Source organism: Fundulus heteroclitus, unplaced genomic scaffold (genome assembly GCF_011125445.2).
Source record: "Fundulus heteroclitus isolate FHET01 unplaced genomic scaffold, MU-UCD_Fhet_4.1 scaffold_219, whole genome shotgun sequence".
In the NCBI taxonomy this organism is placed as follows: domain Eukaryota; kingdom Metazoa; phylum Chordata; class Actinopteri; order Cyprinodontiformes; family Fundulidae; genus Fundulus; species Fundulus heteroclitus.
Window position 1 is genome coordinate 38,931 of NW_023396631.1, and position 16,712 is coordinate 55,642.

The 16,712-nt window shown below is 41.5% G+C and overlaps 1 protein-coding gene across 1 annotated transcript; it reads left to right on the forward strand.

The window, feature by feature from the left end:
* Positions 1 to 847: 847 nt before the first annotated feature.
* irf9 (interferon regulatory factor 9) lies at positions 848 to 16,684 on the forward strand. Its single transcript, XM_012882590.3, has 10 exons — positions 848 to 936; positions 1,272 to 1,351; positions 3,439 to 3,561; positions 4,307 to 4,484; positions 9,902 to 10,038; positions 10,126 to 10,192; positions 11,604 to 11,663; positions 11,750 to 12,133; positions 13,405 to 13,520; positions 14,459 to 16,684. Exons 2-10 carry the CDS (start codon positions 1,295 to 1,297, stop codon positions 14,624 to 14,626), a joined length of 1,290 nt encoding a protein of 429 aa, XP_012738044.2. The 5' UTR covers positions 848 to 936; positions 1,272 to 1,294; the 3' UTR covers positions 14,627 to 16,684.
* The last annotated feature ends 28 nt before the right edge of the window (positions 16,685 to 16,712 follow it).

The window sequence follows — 16,712 nt, forward strand, 5'->3', positions numbered from 1 at the left end:
AATGGGCATCGCACCGTCATTAAGGATTTGGCCCAAAAGCAAGTTCAGTCAGTGAATTAGAGTATTATTGAAAGTTCCTTTATTTCAGTTACTCTTTTCACCAAGATAAACACACTGGAGATTAATGACATGCAAGCATGTTTCCAAGCTTTTTCTTCTGTTAATTATGAGGATTTTCTGATCACAGCCAATGAAAACACAACAATTAATAAGGTGAGAATATGACACCAGACCATTAAAAATAAATAAAACATTATGGTGTAACTTAACTTTGTAAAGTGCCTTGAGATGACATGTTTCATGAATTGGCGCTATATAAATAAAATTGAATTGAATTGAATTAATACAAAAATGGGGGCTTATCAAAACATATATTTAATGCCAGCTTAAATGTTAATATTTTCTGACATACAAGCCTTATTGTGATGATACATATTGTGATTTATTGAACACGCAGGTGTTTAGCACACTAGATAAACTGTGGATATCATGAAGAAGAAGGGTCACCGCTGGAAATATTTACTATTCACGTAACATGTAAGTATTTGCTATCAAAAAAGACTCAGAAACGTGTATTGTATGAATTTATTTGCCATAAATGTACAAGAACCTTTAATATAGTCGATAATTAGATGGATTTATTCAAATATAAGTTGAATAAAAGCATGAACATATATTAAAGCACCGGAAACATGTTACAGTTTCATGTAGGAGAGTAAAATTAAGCGTTTTTTGTGTGGTTTAGCTTAATATTTGCCATTTGTAAACAGAGTGTTGTTCCTCTGTGTCCGCTGTCGCCCCCTGGCGGTCAGGACGTCCGGCTGTTTCTGCAAAGTCACGTGATTTCTGGGAAACGGGCTGCTGAGCAGAAGAGGAGCCGCTCAGCCGCTGTCAGCCAGTCAGTCCGCAGAGCTGCGCTGAGGAAGCACAACCAAGGTAAACGAAACTTAAATCTTACTTCCTCCATCTTTTTTTTTTTTACACCTTAGAATCTATTTCTGACATATTTATAAACTTCTCATAAAACCGCTTCTGATATTCCCCACTTCCAAAACCTGCTTCTGGTTGAAACTCGTCCGGGTTTAAGTAAAAAAGCAGCTTTTACTTGTTAATGCTGATTTTTGTCTCTTAAATTAAATCTTTTGTTTTTTTTGTGGATTATATTGATCTGTTTGTCCGTTTTTCTTTCTTCCATGTGCCTGTAGACTTATATTATAGTTTATAACATGGATGTATTGCTCATTATTTATTACTTTGTTTACGTATTTCAGCTAAAAAAACAAAAACAGGAGCCATGGCCGCAGGAAGGATGAGATCCACGCGCAAACTTCGCACCTGGATAGTCGAGCAGGTTCGTTAAAATGTGAAGCAAATGGAGAAAGTGCTCCGTCTGTGCCTGTTTTTCAGGGCATAAAAAAAAAGAAAAACAACAACCGGAAGTCTTATTCCTGGAAGGTTAATTGCACCAAAATGGACGAGGTTACGCGCATGTTGCCAAAAGTATTCGCTCCCCTGCCTGGACTGGCATATGGAGTGACCTCCTGACCCTCAGCCACAGGGTTCAGTGTGATTTTGGTCCATCCATGGAGGCTGTAGCAGCTTCAACTGTTCAGGGAAGGCGGTTCTCAAGGTTCTGGAGTGTTGTTGAGATGTTTGATCATTCCTCCAGAGGCACGTCTGTGAGGTCAGACCCTGATGTTGGACATGAAGGTGTTCAGGTCTGCTGAAGCGTTCAGAGTTTCTTTCACTGAAGCGTCCCATTCTTTTGCTGATGTAGTTAGAAACAGTCAGCATTGATTTTATACACCTGTTGGTCATGGATCTGATGTCTGTTATTTGGATAGGTGAGCGAATACGTTTGGCAACATAGTGTATGTCTTTTATGCCTCACCAGCCTGCCTTTCTGCTCTGATTAGACATATTTTGTGACCCAAATGTTGCTTTTAAACCGGCAATCCTTCTCTTCCAACCAGTTCAGATGTGTGTTTGGTGTTCGGTGTAGATGTGAGGCGATGTTGGTAAATCTGGCAGTGAAATAGTCCCACAGCATGATGCTACCACCACCTTGCCTTACAGATGGCTCTTAGGTTTGAGAGCCTCCAACATCCTTATGTTTTTTTTGTTGTTTTTTTTTGCCAAGGCGCTCAATCTTAGTCTCTTTGTCCAACTGCACACAAAAAAACCCCAACAATCTGATAAAGTTGTAACAAAGTTGCATAAAACCAACCCCACAGTATTTTTCAGACTGTAAGGCGCACTTAAAATCCTTAGATTTTCTTAATAATTGATTGAAAATTGATGATTACCGTTGTGCTTACTGACTGATTCTATGTGGTACAATGCGCTCAGAAATCTGTTAATATGTGTAAGTACAACTTTGGTTAGCAACGAAGCCGCTCTGCTCAATGGATATTAGGAGCATTGCGGTACACTGTGTCACTACCTGATAGGACCCCTGACCTGTCCACTAGACTGCCTGACTGTAATGTCTAAACTAGAAGTGCATTCATGTAAGGCAGCCCAGAGTACGCGCTAGCAACAATAAACCTAGTAAGTTAATTCAATATAAAAGTTTATTTTGGCCTTATGTTAGAAACTGGGTAGTGTAGTCCTCCCAACAGAGACGTATAGCTCTCCCTCTCAGGTAGTATGTGTGTACGCGGAGGGGCGGAGTGATACTACACACTTGGGAAGAATATTTAATGCTTCTTATGGTCCGAAACATACGGTATATGCTACTAAGCAGAGTTCAGAGATAGGGCTGGACAATATAGAAAAAAAGCACATAGATAAATATCGATAATTAGCAACTAATTCAAAACATATATTGTAAGTGCAGCCCTGGCCACTTTATGGAGTTGCTTAGCGACCTATTTTTAGGTACATACACAAACACTGAAATCAAACTCAAACTTTATTCAACCAACTTTTTTTTCTATTATTGATATATGTCTATCGATCGATATATAGATATATAGTTATTCATTATCGTCCAGCCCAGTTCAGAGATTGGAGGGTAATTAGATGATCCAGCAGGACAGCGATCATAAACACACATCAGCCTGGACGGTTGTGGGCTAACCTAAATGTGCCGTTAATGGACTGTGCTCCAAAGCCTGGTCCTTGGCTGGAAATACCCATTTATCACATAATGGAACCCCCATTACAGCCATGCAGTAATTCCAGCTACAGGCTTTACTGTGATGATCAGCCTCTGTTTGATCCATCAAGCCTGTAGCTGGAGATCAAGGCGCATTAGTGGCCACACAGCTTGGTTTTCCTCATTAATGAGGAACTTCCTGGGTTGAATGGGTTCGTTGCACCGAAGCTGGAGTTTGGTGATGAAGGAAGCTTGCAGGTGAAACCTAACTTCAAATCTTCCTCACCTGGAAACCAATTTGTGTCGTTTGTCTCTCTCTCTCTCTCTCTCTCTCTCAGGTGAGCAGCGGGAAATATCCGGGCGTGATGTGGGACGACGACGCCAAAACCATGTTCCGCATCCCCTGGAAGCACGCGGGGAAACACGACTTCCGGCAGGACGAGGACGCCGCGCTCTTCAAGGTCAGAGAGGCGTTGTAGCACCATTGTGGTGGTGGGGGGGGGGGGGGGGGGTATTTGGTATCTCTTTGACGGTGCCGGTTAAAAACTAATGTCGCCTCGAGCTGCTTTTCAGCATAAACTGGAACTTTTTAAAGCCTTGAGGTTGCTTCACTGCAAAAAGGGAATTAAAAGTAACTTAAATGTTCTTGAAATTTGTGTATTTGTCCTTGATTTGAGCAGCTAAATAAGAATATTGTCAATGGAATGAGTATTTTTACCCCTAAAATAAGACAATTAGATAACCTGCACTTGAAATAAGATGATGGAGATGAGTTGTTCCTGTTTTAAGTGCAGAAATCTTATTCCACTGGCAAATAATCTCGTTTACCTGCTCAGAACAAGGACAAATTCACTCATTTAAAGAGAATTTTACTTACCTTTAGTTCCCGTTTTGCAGTGTTGACACCGGTACCGGACCCGAATCTAAATACAGTTCTTTAAGAACACAGAACCTTCAAACCGGGTCGGATCTGGAATCATTTATCCGGAAGCTCGTTGTTAAACTAGAAAACCTGATTAATAAAATCATCCCAGGTTCCTGTTCTGACTGTAGAATCATGGAAATTAGATCTTTTTCAGATTTGGATAAATTTGGACACAAAATTGGGAAAATATTTGGCCCCATCCTGTTCATACAGCCCGACCAGAACCAGGTCAGGTTTCTCTACCTTTCTAACGTAACGCCGGCTCTTCTGGGTCGCTGCAGGCCTGGGCCGAGTTCAAGGGGAAGCTGGCAGACGGACAGAACAACCCGGCCGCCTGGAAGACCCGGCTGCGGTGCGCCCTCAACAAGAGCACCGAGTTCAAGGAGGTGATGGAGCGAGCCCAGCTGGACATCTCAGAGCCGTACAAGGTGTACCGCCTGGTCCCCATCAGCGAGCAGGGTAAGAACGGTACCGATCCAGACTAACGTTAAACCAGTGAAAGAAAGTAAAAGGCTGATGTTCTGCAGATAAAGCGTCCAAATCCACCGTTATCAGCAGGAATCTCCCTCCAGTTTTCTACCGTCAGCTTTAACCACCAGTATCTCATTCATATGGTGGAGGTCAGGACTTTGACTAGGCCCTTCCTGCTGCCGTCACTCAGATAGTCTGACATTGGACTCTAGAACAACATGGTCGCCCCGTACCATCACTCCTCCACCACCGTGCCTGACAGCTGGTAATGATATGCTGCGTTTTCTCCAAACGAGACGCTCCAGAAGTCTGATCAGCGTTTCCCGTCATGACCTTTAATATCCATAATGCTAACTGACGCCTCCAGAGTCTAAAGCGGAACTCACTTTTTAATTTATTTTTTGTAATTTCTCTGAGCATTGTACACGTTTACATTTGCTGAAATGCAGCTGCCTTAAAGGTTTTCCACTTATTAATAATAATACCGTATTTTGCGGACTATAAGGCGCATTTAAAATCCTTAAATTTTCTCACAAATTCATGGTGCGCCTTATGGTCCGACAAATATGGTCGTTTTCTTCACTGTAAACTATTCAAAGCTTTGTAGTAATGGCATGAAACCCTTTCCAGGTTGACTTAGGGCTGGAAGATATATAAAAAAGCATATAGATAAAATTCAAATCATATTGATCGATATCGATAATTTTCAACAAATTCAAATGCAGCCCTGACCATTTTATGCTCTTGTTTACTTACCTATTTGTAGATAAAGACCAGAAACACTACACTGCAAAAATAGAACTAAAAATAAGAAAAATCCTCTTGAAATGAGAGTATTTTTCCTTGATTTTAGCATGTAAATAAGATTATTTGCCAATGGATTAAGATTTTTGCACTTAAAATAGGGACAATTCATCTCTGTCATCTTATTTCAAGTGCTGTATATCTAATTATCTTATTTTAGGGGTAAAAATACTCATTCCACTGGCAGATAATCTTATTTACCTGCTCAAATCAAGGGCAAATATATTCATTTCAAGAAAATACTACTTATTTTTAGTTCTCTTTTTGCAGTGTGAATTAAAACTCAACCCTTTATTCAACCAACTTTTTACCAAATCTACAAGTCTATAAAAAAGAACGCGTGCTCTCTGAACTCTGAAGGGGGCGGAGCTTGGTGACTGAGCGTTCCTGGGTCTGCGTTGTGATTGGTTGGGAGGATGTAATGACTAATATTAACCTACATGGCCAGAATGCAAAAGGAAGGAAAACTATTATTCTATTTTAATATAATTCTAAGTTTTTATTGACAATTTTTTTCTATCATTGATATACATCTATTGATCGATATATAATTTTTATTGAATAGTTGTTCTGCCCTGGGTTGAATGGCAGCAACAGAGGCCTCTCTAAGGTCATTGCTGTTGTCCGTCCATCCTGGCATTGTGTTAAAATGTTTGATGACCAGCAGCTAATCAGTAGGGGTGTAAATCACCAGCTTTGTCACCGTTTGACGTTATATTGATTTGTTTGGACGACGATGCGATATTAGCCGATATAACAAAGTCTGTGACGATCTCTGACCGATAGTATCCGCCCATCTAACATTATTATTTACATTTATAACAAAATATAAATATGATTATCAGGTATTTAAATCAAAAAGAGCATTCTTCTAATTTTAAGGTAATAATATTAGATGATCCGTTCACTTTCGTCTCATGCCTGAATTTTAAATTAAAGGCGTATCTTAAAAATGACAATATGGATCAATATTTAATTTTGCACTGTTATAATTAGACCATTTGTCTTTTAATTGATATATCGATGCGGATCGATGTGTTGTTAATCCCCTGGTAATCCCCGGCAGCTCCAGGCTGCAAAGGGGAACCTAGTTTGTTTCCTGGTTGCGTATTTTACCCCAAACCTCCAAAGGTATAAAAAAATGGGATAAAATGTATATCATGGAAAAGATGGGGAGCTGAAAAGTTAAAAAGGAGGAGTTATCGGTGCTGCCTTCTGGAGACAAACAGCAGCCATGTTGGGATGTAGTTTGCATGATTAATAAGTCCCTGCAGCTTCCTCTTTTGGCTTTTAGCGCAGTAATAAGTGGTCTGTTGAAACATGACAACAGTGTTTGTTGGGGGAAAAAACATCCATTTTGAGAGCAGAGCGCTCTCTGCGCCGGTTTATCTCTGAGAAGAGGCTTTTTCCTGATATGCTGGTCCTGGCTTTGCTCCAGATGAACCGGAGCAGCTGCTTCTCCAGATCAGACTAGTGAACTTTAGCACACATTCAGGCTGCAGCGGAGCAGATACCGACCTCTTTATTTAGTGCCTTTCTGAAGGGTGTGGACCTGGAAACCCAGCGTGATTGCCTCAGGTGTTTCACGATGCTTTGTTGGAGGACAAAGCAGCTTTAGGCGTTCAGACGGCGGCTGGTATAAAGACAGAAAATGTTGTTTTTTTAAAGTTTGTACATTGTTACGCAACTATCAAAGTAGAGGAAATGTAACCCATGCAGTTTTAAGACGCACATTTTGACATTTTTTACACTAGCAACTCTTCCAAAGAGGAAAAACGAATATCTCATTCAAACAATTCAATTCAATTTTATTTATATAGCGCTAATTCATGATACATGTCATTTCAAGGCTTTTTACAAAGTGAGATTCAATCAGATTATACATGTTCCTCTCTAAGGAAATCCTGCAGGTTGCATCAAGTCGTCTGCATTGTCCATTGCTTTGCAGCAATCCCTCATACTGAGCATGCATGAAGCGACAGTGGAGAGGAAAATCCCCTTTAACAGGGAGGAGAACCTCCAGCAGAACCAGAACCAGGCTCAGTGTGAACGCTCATCTGCCTCGACCCACTGGGGCTTAGAGAAGACAGAGCAGAGACACAGAAAGCACAGAAGCTCACATTGACCCAGGAGTACTTTCTATGTTAAATGGTAATAGAGGATGATCTGCCTTGCCTGGATGATATCACAGCTAACAGAATCCACACGAGTGTTGATCTTAATGAGTCAGGAGTACAACAGCGTCTGGCCTAAACTATCAGCAGTCAGAGCAATAATTAAACTGATCAATCAGCGCAGCGGTGAGCCGCCAGGCTGCAGGACAGGAGGAGCTAAGTGTGTCCTGTGCAGCTCAGAGGATGAAAGGGGAGCGAGTCAGGTGTCTGTAAAGCTCACCGGTGGAAAACTGTTGGAAAAACCGGCAACTTGGGGGTCGTACATGTAAAGTCTCCATAACAACGATCAAATTACCTGGGAGGCATGTTGGGGGAAAAAGCCGTCCCCGTCCTACCGTCACAAACGCAAACATGGGAAGTGTGTTGAGCTTCTCAGTAACAAATCCTTAATAACGCGGTTATTTATAATGGAGGGAGTGTGATGCTGTTTCCTGGAGCCTCGTTGGCTGCATGCCAGAGTTTTAAACAAACATCTGTCTGATTCTGGCAGAAACCTTAAAACTCCACCACTGGGTCTCTGAGCAGCCTATCCGCTGGCCTGCAGAGAACATGAGACGAGTCAGAGTGGAAATGCACAGAGAAATAGTCAGAGATGTAACTGAAGAAAGCAGAATACCTTCATAGCCCTTTAAAACAAGAGTATAAAGCAGTGGAAGAGACACATGATGGTTCTGCTGTCCTCCTGCTGGCAGCCATGTTGGCACGCATTTTACCATGAATGATCCAGCGTTACCATTAACGGTACCATGAATAGGCGTTGGACCCATTATAGGCCGATTTCTTAGGAAATCAATCACAGTCTTTCTGTTTTCATAGCATTTAGCTGCAGGTATGAGTTGTTGTGTCACTGGCCCACCTCCTTGTTTTAGTTTATTTGTTCACATAATGTAGACAGAAAGTGTATCCACCCCCTTTTGTTAATATTTGTCTTTATTTTAAATCTAAAAATGTATAATTATATTGTAATTATAAATTAATTACAAATAATAGGTTGACCATTTAAAAAAGGTCAGCTGAGATTAGTGTCTCTAAGGGGTTTTATGTAGCAGGACTGAGGACAGAAACGCCTGTCTGGGTGTTAATGGTTGCTGGATCTGAATGTTTCTGTCGTTTTTTGAACTTTGGATCTTTAATTAGCAATAAATCAAAGTTATGACAGCATGTCAGATAAAAAAAAGGGTTTATCGCATTAGCTGTAAAGCAGCTTGTCACACAAACATAAATAAAAGGAGTTAAAGTGGGTTGATGTCTCTCGTGTATTGATCTCGTTTACAGTTTGCAGAGTGAGAGTCGGCTTTGTTTGGCTGCGTGCTGGATTATGATTGACAGACTAGTTGGTGTGTTTTGGGTTTATTGTGGCAACCAAACAACATATATTTACATATCAGCTGATGGGTATGTAAAGCAACGCCCTTCATTCATTGTTTACTCCTTCACTTCTGACCAGGAACATCCTGAACTTAAAGCCTCTATTTATATTCCAGTGTGTTTTTTTTCTTGGTATAAATGTTTTCCAGTGTTGTTATGCACCCTGAGAAAGTAAAGCGTGAAATTTAAATTAGGTGATTTGCAGCTCTGAATAAGTAGGAAACAAAAATGTAATGGTGACCTTTATTTTCTTCCTCACTATCTATAACTTTCTACTGTCACTTTTTCTGGTGTCCTTGTTTCTTCCTTCTTGGTTTCCTTTTTCCTAGAGTAGTTCTTAGTTTTTACCATCCTTCCTTGTTTCCTTCCATCCTAGTGACCCTTTCCCCTCTCCTTCCTTCCTCATGCGAGTCCTTCCTTCCATCCTTCTTTGTAACCTTCCTAGTGTCTTTCTCTGTGTCCTATCTCTGTCCTGAGTGTCCTTCCTTATTTCTGTCCTATCTTCCTTCCTAGAGTCCTTCATTCTTTGTGTCTGTCCTCCCCTTTTCTTTCCTAAAATACTTCCTTAACAGTCTCTTTCCTTTCTTCATTCGTAGTGTCCTTCCTTCCTCATGTCTGTCCTTTCTTCCTTCTTAGTGTTTGACCTTCCAAGTGTCTATCCTTCCTTTTGTTCTAGTGTCCTACCTAGTGTATTAACCTTCTTTGCTTACTTTATTGTGTAGTTTGTGCCCCAGAAATGGGGAAAGTGGAATATTTTGGGACAATAGATGAAAAGTTCTCTCTAAAAACAAGCTCCAGCAGATGTTTCAGCTCCTGAAAGTCGTCTTGTTGAAAAATAATGTCCAACAAATAAAAAAAAAAACCATCCCTACTAAAATAGTCCGGGACCAAACTGGAGGAGTGAAAAACTAGAAAACTCCCCAGAAAACCTGGAGAACGCCTTAAAAAGATAATAGGTTAGACTGCTTGGAGGGGGAACACCTGGAACTGATGGCTGGATTGAAGCTTTTACTGAATGTTGAATAAAATGACCTGAGCTTCCTTCCTCTGTGTGTTCAGGTGTCTTAATGCCCGAGACCAAGGTCAAAGAAAAAAGCAGCAAGAAGCTCAAGAGGAAGAGCAGCAGGTCGGACAGCAACAGCATCAGCCGGGAAAAACAGATCAAAACAGAGGAAGTGACCTCTCAGCTGGGCAGGGTAAACCGATAAGACGTTAAATGTTTCCGCCAGCTGCTCCTCACACAGATTAGATGAATCAAAAACGTCTTGATTTCTGATTCACAGCACGCGGATGAAGACATGCTGCAGGACAACGAGCCCGTCCAGTCAAATGGTCCCCCCCAGTGCACAGGTGAGTTCTCAGCCTTCCTGATACGCCTCCTGATATGCAGGAACCAGCACCGAACGCACTTCATCTAAATCACATGTTCACACATCACCTCGTCTTCATTCAAAACATAAAAACATACATGATTTTATGTAGATAACGCTGACAGTACCACGGGCAGTGAAACCGCCCCTCGGCATGATGCTGCCACCACCGTGCCTTCAGTAGGGGAGAAAAAAATATCCCTAAAACCATGCTAGCTGGTCCAAAAGTTAAATGCTAGCCTGTTTAGCCGCTTTTTAACCGATTCTGACAAGTGTTGGGTATCGTTATCCAACTGGACCACCCTCCTATGGTACCATTTCAACCAGCTAGCTGTTGACTGTTAACATGTCAGGTAGCTATTGATTGTTGACGTTTCAATGAGCTAGCTGTTGTTTGTTAACGTTTCAACCAGCTAGCTGTTGGTTGTTAACATTTCAACAAGCTAGCTGTTGGTTGTTAACGTTTTAACCAGCTAGCTGTTGGTTGTTAACATTTCAGCTAGCTATTGATTGTTGACGTTTCAACGAGCTAGCTGTTGTGATTGTTAACGTTTCAACCAGCTAGCTGTTGTTTGTTAACGTTTCAACCAGCTAGCTGTTGTGATTGTTAACGTTTCAACCAGCTAGCTGTTGTTTGTTAACGTTTCAACCAGCTAGCTGTTGTGATTGTTAACGTTTCAACCAGCTAGCTGTTGGTTGTTAACGTTTCAACCAGCTAGCTATTGGTTGTTAACATTTCAACCAGCTAGGTGTTGTGATTGTTAACGTTTCAACCAGCTAGCTGGTTGTTAACGTTTCAACCAGCTAGCTGTTGTGATTGTTAACGTTTCAACCAGCTAGCTGTTGTGATTGTTAACATTTCAACCAGCTAGCTGTTGGTTGTTAACGTTTCAACCAGCTAGCTGTTGTGATTGTTAACGTTTCAACCAGCTAGCTAGCTGTTGGTTGTTAACATTTCAACCAGCTATTACAAAATAAATTACGATTAAATCAATTATTAATGCTTTAATGTTTTTTTTTTTCACCGTTAGAATTGTAAGCTTTTCACAAGAAGCGGCTGAGATAACTATTTAATATCTCGTCATGACACGTTGCCAACTTAACCTGTGTCAACCGTGCTGCCGTTACCAGCTAACATTTGAGCCGGCGCAATAATTTAGAACAATCAGGCTATTTGACCGGAACGTTTTCATAGGTGTCTTTTTATTGGACACCCTGCAGCCAATCAGAATCGAGTATTTACCCAGACCAGGTATAATTGTTTTTTATGTGCTTTTCAATGAAGCTCAGATTTCAGGCGGAAGGAGCTGTACCAAATAAAAATCTATTTTATCACGCTGGATAGGATTGCGTTATATAAACAACATTTCAACGTATTAAACTTTCTGCAGCTCTGGATGAGATCACGTTGGACGTTCGGATCGAGGAGAGCGTCACCGCTAACACAGAAGGTAGTGAACATTTTAGGCGAATTCAGCAGACCATAGAAATGTTGGATCAGTCCTGGAGCTTTAACCCCCATCCCTGTTTCCAACAGACTCCTTCGGCGTGGTGGTTCACTATCTGGGTCAGGAGGTGCTCAAACGTCAAATCTGCGGGCCTGACGTTCGCATCACGTACCTGCCTTCCTCGTCCGTCCCTCCCACGCCGGCCGCCCTGAACTCCCGGTTCCCCCGCATCCTGCTGCCGGAGCCGCCGTCCACGCTGCCGGCCGGCGAGGAGCTGCAGGCGCTCTTCACCCTGCTTCCGTTCATGGGCAAGGGAATCGCGCTGACGTCCACGCCGCAGGGCGTTTACGGCATGAGGTTCTGCCAGGGCCGCATCTTCTGGACGGGGCCGCACACGACCACGCCGGGCCTGCACCGGATGGAGAGGCGCACGGAGCCGGTGCTGCTCTTCAGCAAAGACGTCTTCAAGCAACGTGAGTGGAGCAGGGGGAACCTTTTTTAGCATGTATCTCTAAAAGTAGAGATACATGCTAAAAAAGAAAAGTCAGCGTAATGTTGTTGTTGTTTTTTTTTTAAGACTTATTAGTCCATTTACCATCCATCCTTCTTTCCTTCTTTCCTTCACTCCCTCAATCCCTCCCTTCCTCCAACTATCCATTCTTCCTTCTCTCCTTCCTTCCTTCCCTCCAACTATCCATCCTTCCTTCTCTCCTTCCTTCCTTCCCTCCAACTATCCATCCTTCCTTCTCTCCTTCCTTCCTTCCCTCCAACTATCCATCCTTCCTTCCCTCCCTTCCTTCCCTCCCTCCCAACTATACATCCTTCCTTCTCTCCTTCCTTCCCTCCCAACTATCCACCCTCCTTCCCTCCCCATCCTTCCTTCTCTCCCTCCCAACTATCCATCCTTCCTTCTCTCCTTCCTTCCTTCTTTCCCTCCCTCTAACTACCCTTGCTTCCTTCTCTCCTTCCTTCCTTCCCTCCCTCCAACTATCCATCCGTCCTTCTCTCCTTCCTTCCCTCCAAATATCCTTCCTTCCTTCTCTCCTTCCTTCCATTCCTCCCTCCAACTATCCATCCTTCCTTCTCTCCTTCCTTCCTTCCTTCCCTCCCTCCAACTATCCATCCGTCCTTCTCTCCTTCCTTCCCTCCAAATATCCTTCCTTCCGTCCTCCGTTCCTCCCTCCACTCCCATCCCTCCATCCACTCCCTTCCTCTCCTCCTTCCTTCCTTCCCTCCCTCCAACTACCATCGTCCTTCATCTCCTTCCTGTCCCCCCAACTATCCATCCTTCCTTCCTCCTTCCATCCTTCCTCCCCTCCAACGACCATCGCTTCCTTCTCTCCTTCCTTCCTTCCCTCCCTATCCAACATCCCCCCCCCCATTCTCTCCTTCCTTCCTCTCTTCCCTCCCTCCAACATCCATCTTCCGTCTCCCTCCTTCCTTCTATGCTCCCTCATCCCGCCCTCCCTACCCCTCATTCCCTCCATCATTCCTTCCTTCTTCCTCCAACTATCCTTCCTTCCTTCTCTCCTTTCTTCCATCCTTCCCTCCCACTATCCCTCCTTCCTTCTCTCCTTCCCTCCTTCCCTCCCTCCTTCCTGTGTAAGCTCCAGATCTAACATCTGCCATCTTCAGGAGTTCCTGCTTTAAACATGGATTTCTGGGAACGTTCTCTATAATCAGCAGGAATCTCGTCAGCTTGTTAAAATTAAATAACCGGGGTTTTCATCTGGTGTCTCCTCAGAACTGGACCACTTCCAGGTCAACGGCGGTGAGCCTCCCCAGTGCAGCTTCACTCTGTGCTTCGGAGAGGAGTTCAGCAACACCGAGGATCCGTCCAGGAAACTGATCATCGTTCAGGTAAACCGTCCGACACACCTGCAGACCCAATAGTGTTCTGATCCAGCAGCTTCTTAAAAATTCATTTGTTTTACTGTGCAGAAATCTCTGTTGCTATATTTCCTATTTTAAACTGCACTTTAGCATCAAATTAATGCTTTAGTTAATTTAATAAAGTGATTATAGCAGGGGTGTCAAACTCATTTTGGTTTAGGGGCCGCATTCAGCTTAATCTGATCTCAAGAGGGCCACACGAGTTAACTCATTGCAAGATTAAATAGAACTAATAAAAGTGGACTTGTTGTTGATTTTTATATTAAATGAATTTCACTTTTACACAATATATTATGAATAACCTCAGCGTTTTTAAGAAAAGTATGTGCAATTTCAACAATACTTTTACTCAGTTAAACATTTACTTGTGCGTTATGCATAAGAACTGATCACAGTGATTATACAATGTTGAAAAACATTTATTCACATTTTTTGGAACTTAAAAACACTGTCCTGCATGACAAAATACATCAAACAGATAAAAATTAAGAAATGATTTAAATTTTTCCACACCTGAAGCTTAATCTGCTAATTAAAACACAGCGCCCCTCGTGGACAATATAGGAACTGCATATTTTCAATTAAACAAAGTACATATTTTTTTCAATAATTGTTTTATCATTCTCTTCCTTTTATCTTGTCCACTTGTGAAAGTCAAATATGATGAGCTCTTTGTGGCATCTTATTGCCACATTGCCAGACAGGACACTGGAAAAAAAAAAAAAAAAAAAATTATAATGATAATGATAATGCATTTAGCCACAGGGCCAGACTAAATTGTTCGCAGGCCGTATGTTTGACACCCCTGGATTATAGAGTTTACTACTATATAAACCCTCTAGTTTTTCTACTTGAGAGCATAAAGCAGGCCTGGTGGGGTAACCTGCTCCTCCTCTCCTCTGCAGGTTTCCCTCCCCTGGGCGGAGCAGCAGGTGCAGAACGCGCTCTCCGTCTTCAACACCATCTCCGTCTTCCAGACGTTGGCCAGCCAGTCTCCGCTGGGCGAAATCACCCTCAACCTGGTCGCGGTGCCGTCGCCGTCCTCCGAGCAGGTCGACTCCCAGATCCCCTGAGGGCTCAGAACCCGCCGGGAACCGGCCGGAGACGCGGAGGAAACGGATTTCAAAATAAGAGCCTCTGCTGGTTCTGGTGGTTTCTGCACCACAAACAGACGTTAAAACTTTTAAAAGTGAAATCTGCTCAGCTCTGGAGCTAAAAACATGAAGCTTGGGGTTAAGAAAAGAAAAAAAAAGGACATTTTCTGGGAAGGACCTGGTTTCCCTGCCAGGATCGGTGCGTTGGAAACACTACGGGGGAAAACCGTGAAGCTGGAGGTCGTGTCTCTTTAGGAAATGTGAGAGAGAAGGAAACAGCTCCTCTTTAAACGAGTCTTTATTCTGAGTGTTTCTGCTGAGACACTTTAAAAAGGACCAAAAAAAAAAAAGCTAAACCTGCTGTTAGAAGCCAGCGTGTTTATAGTACTGTAAAAACTATTATTGAGACGTTAGAGCAGCAGAGCCGGTTCTGTTCGCTCAGGTGTGAAAGGAGCAGTTTAACTTTAAAACACAAACACTCTTTTTACTATTGTAGGTTTTATAGTTAGTTAGAAATAGACTTTTTTTTACTGTGAACTTCATTATTAAACAGCAGAGCTCATTTCAAAATTCCTGATTTTTCCCACTCAGAGGATTCATCAACGAGCTTTGAGGAATAATACGTTTGTTTTTCTATTTTATTACCAGCTTTCTAGTATTTTATAAAATAAACCTCTAGAAAACAACATAAGGAATAATATATGCATCGTTACTGTAACCAGTTGGAAATTAGAGATGTAGAGATGGAAAACCTGTAAGCTGTTTAATTTAGCAAAGAAAAAAAAAAACAATAATCATTTAAACAGAATGAGAAAATATGCAACATTTATTCCACTTGTAGCAAATAAAATTATGGATGCAAAGCCAAATTATTTTAATAACCGTTTTTCTGTCAGTTACGTGAAAGTTAAGTGAAATTTTTATCTATTTTATTTTAGGAAAGTTTCTAACTTTATTGCATTGTTTTTTTTAGAAAGTCCCCACATATCATATTAAAGTTTAAGATTTTTTTTTTTCTGGCTGGGGCTAAACATTGTTGAGCTGGACGTTGTTAGGGCAGGGGTGTCCAAAAAGTTTTTAAATCACGTGGGCCAAAAAGGTTAAACTCAGGGGGGGGCAAAAATTGTAATAAAACAACTAGAAGTTTAAAAAAAAATAGTATTTTTTTTTGTTACTTAATCCACAAAATCTGAGTATAAAATATTTCAACTACACATACGAGTTGGATTTCCTGCAGGTTAGAGATGCGTTAATCACTGCAGCTCCAAAACTTTAACTTTAACTTTTGCCGCATTAAAAGATGATCGTCCAGTTTGCCCATTTTTTAGGGCTCAATTTAAAAACTGAATACATTTTTTGTCAATTCCTGGCAATAAAAACCGGATTAGAAAACACTTGGTGTGTTCTGGTAAAGTTTGCATTTGAGTAAAACTCAAAGTGGATGAACAAGTTCCTCTTTAACCTGAAAGGAAAGAGGATGTAAAGGTTTGGTTATTAAAAGACAAATTCAACTGTAAGAAAGTTTTAACTTGCCTATAATTATTAAAAATCTGCACAAACCACCAAATTACTCCTAAGTTTAAAGCAGTTGGAAAAGTGTTTAACTGCATCATCTGGCTGACGGGGGCAGCTTTGTTTTCATGTTTGATGAGAGAAAACTGGATCTGCAAACAAAAGCTTTCCAGACGTTGTGACCTAAAAACCGACAGAAAACCAGAGAAATTATCAAATTTGAACGTGGGAAAAAATCTGGAATTCTGAAATGGAAAAAAAAAAACATTCAAGGCCTTCTGAGGACAAACCATGCCTTGTGTTGTTGTAAAAGGGAAATACGGGCGTGTTGCAGTAAAGCGTAGAAAACTTAACTTCCTTTAAAAGGTTAGTTAAACGGAGTTTGTCTAAATTAGAAGTAAATACCCAGAAGCAGATGTTTTGGTCATTTGGGGTAAGAAAATGCTGCAGAGGTAGAGACTAAACAGCCTTTCATGAAGTTTTCTGGCATTAAAAATCACAAAAAAGCCACGTAATTAATAAAAATTTTTTATATATATATATATAGATTATA

Coding starts and splice junctions, on each gene's coding strand:
- irf9 (XM_012882590.3), top strand. CDS start 1,295: ATGGCCGCAGGAAGGATGAGATCCACGCGCAAACTTCGCACCTGGATA. Junction 10,039..10,125: donor TGACCTCTCAGCTGGGCAGG/GTAAACCGATAA, acceptor TCTGATTCACAG/CACGCGGATGAAGACATGCT. Junction 10,193..11,603: donor TGGTCCCCCCCAGTGCACAG/GTGAGTTCTCAG, acceptor AACTTTCTGCAG/CTCTGGATGAGATCACGTTG.